Raw genomic sequence first — 10,690 nt, 5'->3', positions numbered from 1 at the left:
TGAAGTTCAAATTAAATGGTGGAAATACAATCATAAATACACAAATACAAATACATAAATACATAGGCAATTCCAGTGATCAGATATCCAGCTGGAATAATAGATTGGACACAAAGTGATTTAGAAAAATTGGATCGAAAAATGTGAAAACTAATGAACATACATCACTCTTTACACCCCAAAAGTGATGTTGACAGGCTATATTTACCATGAAAAAATTGTGGAAGAGGACTGTTACAAGTACATCAGGTAGTGGAAGAAGAAAAGAGGTCTGAATGACTACATCAGTAGAAGTACAGAAAAATTACTTCAGGCTGTGAAAACAGAACATATTAAAAACAACCGAAACAAAGGCTGAATACAAGAAGAAACAGTTTGAGAATAGATTAAATGTCTGGAAGAACAAACCCTTACATGGGTAACATCTAAAAAAAATTGAAGGAAAAAGTGACAACAGCCTGACTTGGGCATGGTCGAAGATGGGTACAATAAAGAAAGAAACTGAAGGTCTGATCTTCGCAGCACAAGAATAAGCATTGCAAATGAACGTTATGAAAGCCAAAATTCAGAAAACCAGTGAAAATCCAAAATGTCAACTTTGCCAGGAAAAAGATGAAACTGTGTCCCACCTTATATCTGAATGCAGCAAAATTGCACAGATGGACTACAAAGCTAGACATGACTGGTCATTGTGTAAAAAGTATAATTTGCAAGTATCAAGGAATTAATGGGAACATCAAGTAGAAAAGGTGGAAAATGACTAAGTCAAGATCTTGTGGGATTTCAGAATTTATTTATTTATTTCAAATTTGTATTCCGCCCTCCCCGTGAGCGGGCTCAGGGCGGATAACAACATATTAAATATACAATTAAAATACAATTAAAAATTCATGCTCATTAAAAACAACACATTTAAAACAGGGAGGGTTTTATACACCCCTTTTTTCCAGGCTGGCGGAGGACCAGCCTCGGCCATATGGCTGGCCGAACAACTCTGTCTTGCAGGCCCGGCAAAAAGATAGTAGGTCCTGCTGGGCCCTAATTTCAGCAGACAGAACATTCCACCAGGTGGGAGCCAGGACCAAAAAGGCCCTGGCTCTAGTTGAGGCTAGGCGGGCCTCCATGGGGCCAGGGACCACCAACAGCTGTTTGTCCCCTGATTGGAGTGTCCTCTGGGGAATATAGGGGGAGAGACGGTCCCACAGATACGCTGGTCCCAGTCCGCACAGGGCCTTATAGGTCAATACCAGAACCTTGAATCTGATCCGGTACTCCACTGGCAACCAATGCAGCTTGCGTAAGAATTCAAACTGATCGGCATCTTGAACACAATACATCAGACACAACAGCTGTGGAAAATCAAAAAGTCTGGATAATCGACATTGCAATTCCTGGGGATGCCAGAGTCAAAGAAAAAGAACAAGAAAAAATGATTAAATATAGAGATCTAGCAATAGAAACCACACAACTAGGGAAGAATGCAACAGTAGTCCCCATTGTCATCGGGGCACTTGGAACCATCTCAAAAAACTTTGCAATTCACATGGAAAAACTAGCTTTCTGACATAACACCTACAGAACTGCAAAAGACTGTGCTTCTTGGAACAGCGTACATATTACGCCGATATCTGGTTGATAGTTAGGTGTCTTGGTGGAAACTTGTATCAACTTAGTAAGGCCAAGCAACAATAACATGTAACCTCTGTTTATTGTTGTGTTTTGGATAATTCAAATAAATAATAATATTCAATTTATATACTGCCCTTCAGGATGACTTAACACCCACTCAGAGCAGTTTACAAAGTATGTTATCATTGTCCCCACAACAACAATCACCCTGTGAGGTGGGTGGGGCTGAGAGAGCTCCTAGAAGCTGTGACTGGCCCAAGGTCACCCAGCTGGCTACCAGTGGAGGAGTGGGGAATCAAACCCAGTTCTCTGGATTAAAGTCCTGCACTCTTAACCACTACACCAAACTGGTTCCAGTAGTCCTGAAACAACAGCTCTTGATTTCTGCCTTTAAGGCAGGGTCAGTGCTGTTTTGGAGTGCAGAGGAACTCAGTTCTGAAATGCATATACCAAGTCTATAAAACAACTTGAGGTGCCCGAGCCAGTCAGGGTATGGGTCCAGATATCCCAGCAATCAGGTCACTGTACCCTCACTGAGACAAACAGGTGTCCTGGATATATTGTCGAAGGCTTTTACGGCCGGAGAACAATGGTTGTTGTGGATTTTCTGGGCTGTATAGCCATGGTCTTGGTACTGTAGTTCCTGATGTTTCGCCAGCAGCTGTGGCTGGCATCTTCAGAGGTGTAGCACCAAAAGACGGAGATCTCTCAGTGTCACAGTGTGGAGAAGATGTTGGCAGGTAATTTATATCTACTCAGGAAAGTGGGTTTGGGCTGAGTCATCCTGTAGGAGTTTCCCAGGGTGTGGAATGCTAATGGAGGGAGGTGTCACTGCATCTTGAGGAGGTTCTTTTGAATATGGATTGGTGCTTGATATGCTAATCTTCTCTGAAGGGCTATTGTGGGATGTGGAGTATTTCCTTAGCCTGGTGTTTTGCAGGGCTGGAAGCCATGCTCTATTCATTCTTAAAGTCTCTTCTTTCCTATTGAAATTGTGTTTAAGCTTATGAATTTCAATGGCTTCCCTGAGCAATCTGAAAAGTAGTTGACTTCCAGGTGTCCTGGAAGTCAGTTGGCAAGGGCCAGGGGTCCAGAACGGCCCCCCCAGGCCAGGTGGCTGATCCTGACCCAGGCTCCGTGTTTCCTGCTGATGGCGGAAACCTTTTCTGAGGGCGCTGCCTGGTGTAATAGCCAGACCTTTCACGGTGGCACAGGTTGGCTTGCGCCAATGGGTTTTCTTTGTAAGGAGGGGTGAGCCCTGTCAACTACACGAGTTCTCTCGTGGGGCCGAGCAAGGGTGCCATAGGGGGTAGTAGCAAGCCATTTTGAGGAGCGTCTTGGTTAGACAGGCCGGGGCCTGGTGCGCTGGGCCCCCTTGGAAGGCAGCCATCGGTCAGGGCCTGAAGCACGGGGGGGGGGGGGCGCTCTGCTTGGGCCAGCTCACCCAGGAGTCTGGCCTGTCATTCCCGCCGAGGTCTTCGGCCACCAGCTGGCATTCTGCAGCATAATTCACAACGGCCCCTTTCCCTCCTTTTAGGCAGCAGATTCGACGGTTGGCGGCCTCGGCCTTTAGCGGTTGGCAAAATCTGTGGAGAAACGTACACAAAAGAACGCGGTGGAAACGGGCGCAGGAATAAAACGGTCGCGCTTCCAGGAGCGCCACAGCCGTTTCCAAAAACTCTCCTCTGCAGCGAATCAGACACGCGGGGCGGGCTTCGGAAGAGGGTTAGGCCCGAGCCCTGCCGCCCCCTCAGCTCCCCCGGCCCCACAACGGTGGTCTGAAACGGCGCGGGATCCGAGCGGGGCCCGCGCGAAAGGCCGCGGCTCTCCGTCGCCTCCCGCAAGGCAAGCGGGGCGCGGCGCCCCAGGGCAGGCCCTTCGCGCCCTCCTGGCCCCCGAGGCGCGGCCTGGCACCTGAGGGACCCGCAGGGCTCCGCCCGCCGCCGGGCCTTCGAGGCCGCGGCCTCCCTCCGGGCGGGCCCGGCGCCTGTCCGCGGCTTCCCGGGCCGGCGGGCGAAGGCGGGGCCGGGGCGGGTCTGAGGGGCGCTGGCGGCCGCCGCCCTCCGCTCGCCCGCCCGCGCGGCTTTTGTGGCGGGAGCCGCGCAGCAACCAGGAGAGCGCCCGGAGCTCCGCCTCGCCTCGGCCTCTCCCCGCGCAGCCAGCCAGCGCAGCCAGGCGGAGCGCAGCGCAGCGTCCGGGCAGCTGAGCGGCCGCCTGGCGGGGGAGCGCCGGGCCGCGCCCGAGACCCCGCCGGAGCCGCGCCGCCGCCGCCGCCGCCGCCACGCGCGCCCCCATGGGCAGCTCCCACCTGCTCAGCAAGGGCCTGCCGCCGCTCGGTGAGTGGGCCGGGCCCGCCGGCCTTTGTCTCTCGGCGCCGGGCCTCCTTTGTGTCGCTCGGCGCGGCCGCCTGGGAAAGCCCGGGGATGCGGCCTGGAAGGCGGGCGGGCGGGCGGGCGGCGCCGAGGCCTGCGGGGGACGGGGCGGCCGCGGAAGGGAGGCAGGGAGGGAGCAGCGCCATGGCCGGCGCGGAGGGCGCCCTCGGGGCCGGGCGAGGGAGCGGCGCTGGGCGGCGGGCGGCTTTGTGCGGGAGGCCCGGCGGCCAGAAGCCCGTCCTTTTCCGTGGGCCTCGGTCGGCGCAGGGCCACCTGCGCGGCTCTGCCTGCCGCCCGCCCGGCCGCCCGCCCGGGGCTCTTTTGTTTGGTTTTGCCCCTGCCGGGCCCAGGCCGGTGTGCGGTGGACGCAGGAGCGGCGCCTCGTCCTCTTGGGGCTCTTTGGCGGCTCCAAGACAGCCGCGTTTCTATGCAGATGTCAAGAAGGGGCGGTTGGGGCGACCGGATTGAACCAGCGACGAGGAGGAGCCCTTGGCGGAAAAAGCGGGGCGGGGCGGGGCGGGGGGGGGCTGGGGGGAGTAGAGGCCGAAATACCTCCGTCGTTGTGTGGTTTTTTGGTAACATCTATATTTAATACATGCAAGATTAGTGCAAAATTGCTGTTGAAATGCAAATACGTTTGTAGGAGTTATTTTATGAATGTTGAGCGTGGTGTGTCTAGGCCGAAGACTGTTGATATGCGGACAATACTGTATTTGTGTCAGTCATTTTAAGATTGCCTGCATTCTGTCACCTTCACATACGTCTCTATTAATGATATGCATATGATATAGATAGTGTGGAGGAAATAAACGTCAAGTTTTGGTATTTTGAGTGTGACTACTCTAAAGATGTATCTGACCATTTATCCTGAAGTAATACATATATCACAATAATTCCTTAGATATTCTTGTTTACATTCGTGAGACAATTATTATCTGGGTTTGTTTTACGATTTAGAAGGACTTGTCAACTGTAGTATTGTTTCATAACTTTATTAACATTAAATTGTCATTTTAAGCACAATAAAAAGAAAATATAGTATATCACAAGAATGAAATGGTTTAAAAAATAGGAAGAGCCTCCCGCAGCATTTGTACCTGCCAGTAGAGTCTTGGATAAATCAATCTAGAACAACCATGGATAGAAGGAGGCTACTGCGTACTAGATAAGGAAAAGTAGTAATGAAATGGAAACAATGCAGAAAGAGGGAAACAGTTGGATAAAAAGAACAAATGAAATATCTTAGTACTTGTTACAAAGAATAAACACTTCAAACATTGACCTCTAAGGTTTTTATTTTTCACCATATTATTTAAAAAGCAAGTTTTCTTTTGTGAATAAAATTAATCAAAGCAAATCTGCTGTGGGATAGGGAGATTTCTAATTTTTCATGAATTTTTTACAGCCACCACAAAACTTCTATGTAGCCAGGCTTGCTGAGATACTTACTGTATTTGCTCAACCTATATATGAAAACCACCAGCAACTTCAAGAATTTTAAAAAGTGCAGCTCAGAATGAGGTTGGCCTATCTGACTCTCTCTAGCTCAAAATAAATAGGGATGTATAAAACTGATACCTGCAGCACTGAACAGGGGACCACTGCTTTCCTTTAGCTATTGTCAAATGGGGCAGAGGACAAGGTCTATAACCCAAGTCTTAACAGTGAAATCCTAAGCAGAGTTTCTCCATTTAAATCAATGGGCTTAGATTGCAGTAACTCTGATTAGGAGTTCACTGTAAGACTACTTACAACTGACTAGAGTATTTTGGGATCCCAGAGACTTAGCTGACTTCAAAAGTTCTATATAGTATGATCTTCAACCTAATAAAAGCAGGCAAAAGGTATAAAGGAAAAGAAATTGGAGCAGAGTAGGAATCAAGCAGGTCTCTGGTCGAATAAATCAATTCAAAGACAGTTGAGTTGTAAGCATTGCCATTCCTGCTTTCATCTCAGTTGCATGAGTCAATCTTAACTCAGAAGATGAAAGAATTATTATTGTCTGGGTGCCTGCCAAGTCAAGCACTGGGTTTGAAACTGTTCCTCACAGGCTTCTTGGGGGTTCCACTGAGAAAAGTACTAGAGGCAGGCAAGCTGCTTGAAAGACAGTTCCTTCACCATTACCAACGATGCAGTAAGTCCTAGGGGAAGAATTGAGCTAGAGCACGATCTCACGTTATAGAGAGCTACTACTAGACCCAAGAGACTCCGAACTGAGAATGTGTCCTAGAAGAAGGCCCAGTGACAGACACATTCTTATCCTTAAAGATCTTTTCTAGTTCCTTCTTGGCTGCCCTTCCAAGTCTCAATCTCCTGATTTCTGGGTTGCAGTATCCCTTTTAGATGATTATTGAGCCAACTGATAGAAAATATTTAACAATTTTAATGTTTTCATTGTCAGCTTTAAAACGATGTAATTCCTCAGTTGTCGTTATTTTTCTCTTCTTGACGTTCAGCTATAATCCTGCTTTGACACTTTCTCCTTTACCTTCCTCATTAGTCGTTTCAAGTCTTCACTATTTTCTGCCAGTAATGTGGTGCCCTCTGCATATCTCACATTGTTAATGTTCCTTCCGCCAATTTTCACTCCACCTTCATCTAAATCTAATCCAGTTTTCCTTATGATATGCTCTGCATAGAGGTTGAACAGAGGATGAGATAACACTCATCGTCGTCTGACACCTTTGTCAATAGGAGTTATTTTGTTCTGGGTATTCTGAGAAAGTCTCAGAACCCTATGATGAGACTTTTAAAAACAAAAGAGTTCCACATATGGGCGTATAGGGTTGTCATGACATGTCTTCCATGTATAGCAGCAGAAGTACTTTTGAAATGTGGGTTTCCTGTTGGTCAGTTTACTGGCAAACCAGTTGGAGTTTGCAGATTTAGAAAAATTAATGCACCAAAGGAACATCGCCCAGCTTCCTGGAGCAATGCATTATTTCAAAGTCTGACATTTCCCTTGGATTGTCATCAAAAATATATTGGAGGCTGCAGCTGAAGGACAGCGTGGTGATTCTTCTGCTTCCTGGGCTGCAGTACTGCTGTGGTGCCACTCTCAGCCTCTGGGTTTACAGCTGGCAATGGAAAGAGCGCTGCAGTCAGGCCCTGAAGTCTCTCAAACCTCTTGTCCCCTGCCAATATTTATTTAATGAAAATGTAGTTAGGCATTACACAGAGGACACAGCAGAGCTGAGAGCGCAAGAGGAGCAAAAAAAGGATGAACTTGTTCTTGCTCTGCTGCATGAACAAGTTCCTTTCAAAATCTTAAGTGAGAACTAGGAGACGGTTCTGGTCAAAGCAGGCAAATAAAAGTAGAGTGTCTCTACAATAACAAAGCAGCAGGATTTTTCTCTAGTTGTGTTTGTTCCAGGTAATACTGCATAGTGGTTTATCTCATTAACAGAATTCTGAAATGGGAGAATTGCAGACTGTGACGAGAAAGCGTGTGTGTGGAAGCAGGGCCCAAGCATTTCATGCTCAGTACAAACTTGCAGAATGCTGCCCCCTCACCACCAGCACCTGAATCCCACGTCTCTTACGTACAGTCTCACAATACTTGGAAAAAGTTCTGAAAAATGCCCACTTCTGCTACTTTTGCTTAGTAATAACATCCAACCTGGAGAGTCCTACAAGTTTGTCAACTTTCAGGTAACTTTTTGGTCACTAGAAGGGGATTATCTTGTCAGTGTCTTAAAAAAAAATCTAGTGGACTCATGTGGCTACACAAATAAGGTTGATTAACTTAAATCTTTCTTTTTCTGCCCCTCTTTATTGCAAAATCATGAACTAGCCGCCCTCCCCCCAGTAAATTTCTCTTGCAAGTTCTGGTTCAGTAGGCATGATAGCTGGGGGCTTCTTGCCCCATTGTAGAACACCTGCCGTTTTTGATGAGTGCGTTTGCTGAAACGTCTTTCAACGTCTTCCACAGTCACTGGCCGTGTGCAAAGAGGCCATAGGGCTATGCACATTTCAGTGGACATCAGTTGCCACAGACTCAGGCTCTGTATTAAAATAATTTTCATCTTGATTTTTGTTCATCTGCTTCCCTAGTTAGGATATTGTTGCCTGACTGCAGACTTGTCTGATTTGAACGACTGGAGGACAGACTGGTTTCCTTTAGCTTCTTTTTGTTTGTTCTTTTACCTCTGTTTACCTTTCTGGCTGCTTGATTTATATTTATAGCCACTTACAGACATGGCAGCATAGAGCATGTGAGTTTGTGAATGTGAGTGAATTAGACGCTTACTCAAATATATTTTGGACCATAAAATTCTACCAGAAGCAGCACTGGCTCTTGTTCCCACTGTCTTACGGTGTGTTGCTTTCCCCTTCCCACCAGGTTTTCCTGGAAACCAGGAAAAGAGGAAAAGGAACAAGCCGAAAGAACTCTGGGACTGGCAGGTCTTGATATGAGAGACCAGAGAGGCCCATCATGTTGATTGGCTCCAGGAACTCTCACAAGATCTGGGCAATAGATTCAAGTGATTACGTTTTTTGTAAATAGCCTCAGGCATGATCTACAGCTTAGCCTCAATTTTTCCCTTGTGGTAATGTGGCATGCAGTCTGGGCTGGGCCCCTCTCGAGCCACAAGCTCCAGTGAAGCGCCCTCTGTGTGGAGGGGAGGGCGAGGGCCTTCTAAGGGAGCTTGAAGCATCAGGCAGCAGCCTGGTAGCTCTTGCCAAGAGCTTGCTGTAGGCTGCTCTCTAGAGAGACAGGAGACATGGCTGTATTCAGAGAGGGTGCTGCTGATCCCTCAGTCAGGGGTGACTCCACCATCATAATCTCCTCTTTGTCCCTTTTTGGGTTCAAGCAAATGGAGTTTTACCTTGCCAGTTTTGTTGTGTGGTCTTCACTGAGGGAGAAAGTGGTGGCTCCAGTTGCCCCAGTGGTCAGTGCCCTGGTAAACTGTAAGGGTGATGGGCCTGCGGCAGCTGGGTGACAGCCCCACAGCTCTGGAAGTCAGCGCCGTGGTCGGATTGCTCCTGATGTGCCTCCCTTGTCTTCACAAAGGGGGCTTAATAATAGTTGAAAATGATTTTACGATACCAGGGTCGTTTTCACACTTCTTTAACATCATGCAAAACTCATGGAACGAAGGTGTCTTCATGGCACAATTTCTGACATCATTGCATGACGAAAACGGAATCATGATGCAGTGACGTCAGAAATTGCGCCGTGAAGATGCCCTTGTTCCGTGGGTTTTGCACGATGATAAAGACGTATGAAAATGGCCCTGTATCCTAAAACGTGCTCTATGCCAGGTGTGTGTTGCCATGGCCCTATGTTGAAAGCAGTTTCCAGGCACAGTTCGAAGTGCTGGTTCTCTCCTTCAAGGCCTGGATGGCACTCCAGGGTGCCTGAGCCATTGGCTGTCCAGCCTCCCAGTTGATATCCTCTTCATCAGTCCTGCTGCTGTTTTGTAGGTGTGGCAGCTGGTGATTAGAGACCGGCCATGTTCACTGGAGGCATCTTTGGGCATGCCCTTCCCTTTGAGGCCACTTGGTGCCTTCCATACTTACTTTCGGTGCCGAGCCAAAGCATTTTTTAACCCGACTTAACTAAGTTGTTTTTTAAAAAACGTGTTTAGCTGTTTTATGCTCTGCTTCTGGTCTGAGGTATGTTTATGCTGTTTTATGATTATGGGAATGTTTATGCTGTTTTATGCCCATGGCTTGTTTTCAATGGTTTATTTTGTTTTAATATTGATAATTTATTATTTTTAATATTGTTTTTACTAGTAAGCTGGGCTGTGGAGAGGTGGCATAAAAATTCCAAATTAAATAAATAATGGCCTATCTGCCTCCATCTTCTGGCTCTCCTGCATGTGTTTATGAAACAAAACGCTCCAGATGAGCTCATGGAATAGCAGGATCGGAGCGCTTTGCATGATTAAACGTTAACCACGGGGCCCAACGGCCAGCTAGTTGGGCCATGGAAAGGTTCACCCAGGACAACAACCAGGCACGTGACCTGTGGCCAAAGGAAAGTATCTTTGCCTAAGTCCCTCTTAGGGATCAGGGTTTTCTGAAAAAATATGAATTGGAAAATTATCCATAAAGGTTTGGAGCATGATCTGAACATTTTTTGTATTCATGTTTAGTAAACAAAATGTTAAAAGTACCCTGTGTTCATTTATGTCCCAATAGCAACAAATACTTGAATTGAAATATTTTATTAGGAATAAAATTAATCAAGTATGATTTAAATGTTATATGCAGACAAATTCAGCACTTTTAGCAGAATTTTTAAAATTAGAAAAATACTTTTAAAATGTACTTGCGTTACATTTTTGGAATGTAAGAGAAAAATTGAAAAGCCCTAAGAACTGTTGACACACCCAAATTTTAGTGCACCCAAAGAACCACGCATGATAAGCAGTGGACGTGGTTGTCTACTCATCTGGTTCAGCAGAATTTAAGTTTTGCCCGTGGAGGTCTCTGGGGCATCTCACATTTCATTGTTACTCTCCATAACATCACTTGTATCACTTACTAGTTCTGTGTCATATTCGGGATTACGATACTTCTACCATGTAAGAGGAGAGGAGACATGCAAATAAGAATTTTAGCTTTGATTTTAATTTGATCTACAGACCTCATACAAGAGAGACTTATGCAAAGATACTTTTAAATTTGGATTGTTACGTGTATTTGTAGTTTTATTCATTTCCTCCATATATGAGTCA

The 10,690-nt window shown here is 46.8% G+C and overlaps 1 protein-coding gene across 4 annotated transcripts in view; it reads left to right on the top strand.

Moving 5' to 3' along the window:
- Positions 1-2,958: 2,958 nt before the first annotated feature.
- The window catches only part of CTBP1 (C-terminal binding protein 1), a 57,239-nt gene continuing 49,507 nt past the window's right edge, over positions 2,959-10,690 (top strand). The window contains exon 1 of one of the 4 annotated variants that reach the window (XM_054973106.1): positions 2,959-3,965. In XM_054973106.1, coding sequence (XP_054829081.1) covers positions 3,923-3,965 — 43 coding nt within the window. In that variant the 5' untranslated portion in view covers positions 2,959-3,922. The remainder of the gene's footprint in view (positions 3,966-10,690) is intronic. The other 3 variants (XM_054973105.1, XM_054973107.1, XM_054973108.1) reach the window with 3 other exon arrangements.

Source organism: Eublepharis macularius, chromosome 3 (genome assembly GCF_028583425.1).
Source record: "Eublepharis macularius isolate TG4126 chromosome 3, MPM_Emac_v1.0, whole genome shotgun sequence".
Taxonomy (NCBI): Eukaryota; Metazoa; Chordata; class Lepidosauria; order Squamata; family Eublepharidae; genus Eublepharis; species Eublepharis macularius.
This window is presented reverse-complemented; position numbering and strand designations above follow the sequence as displayed.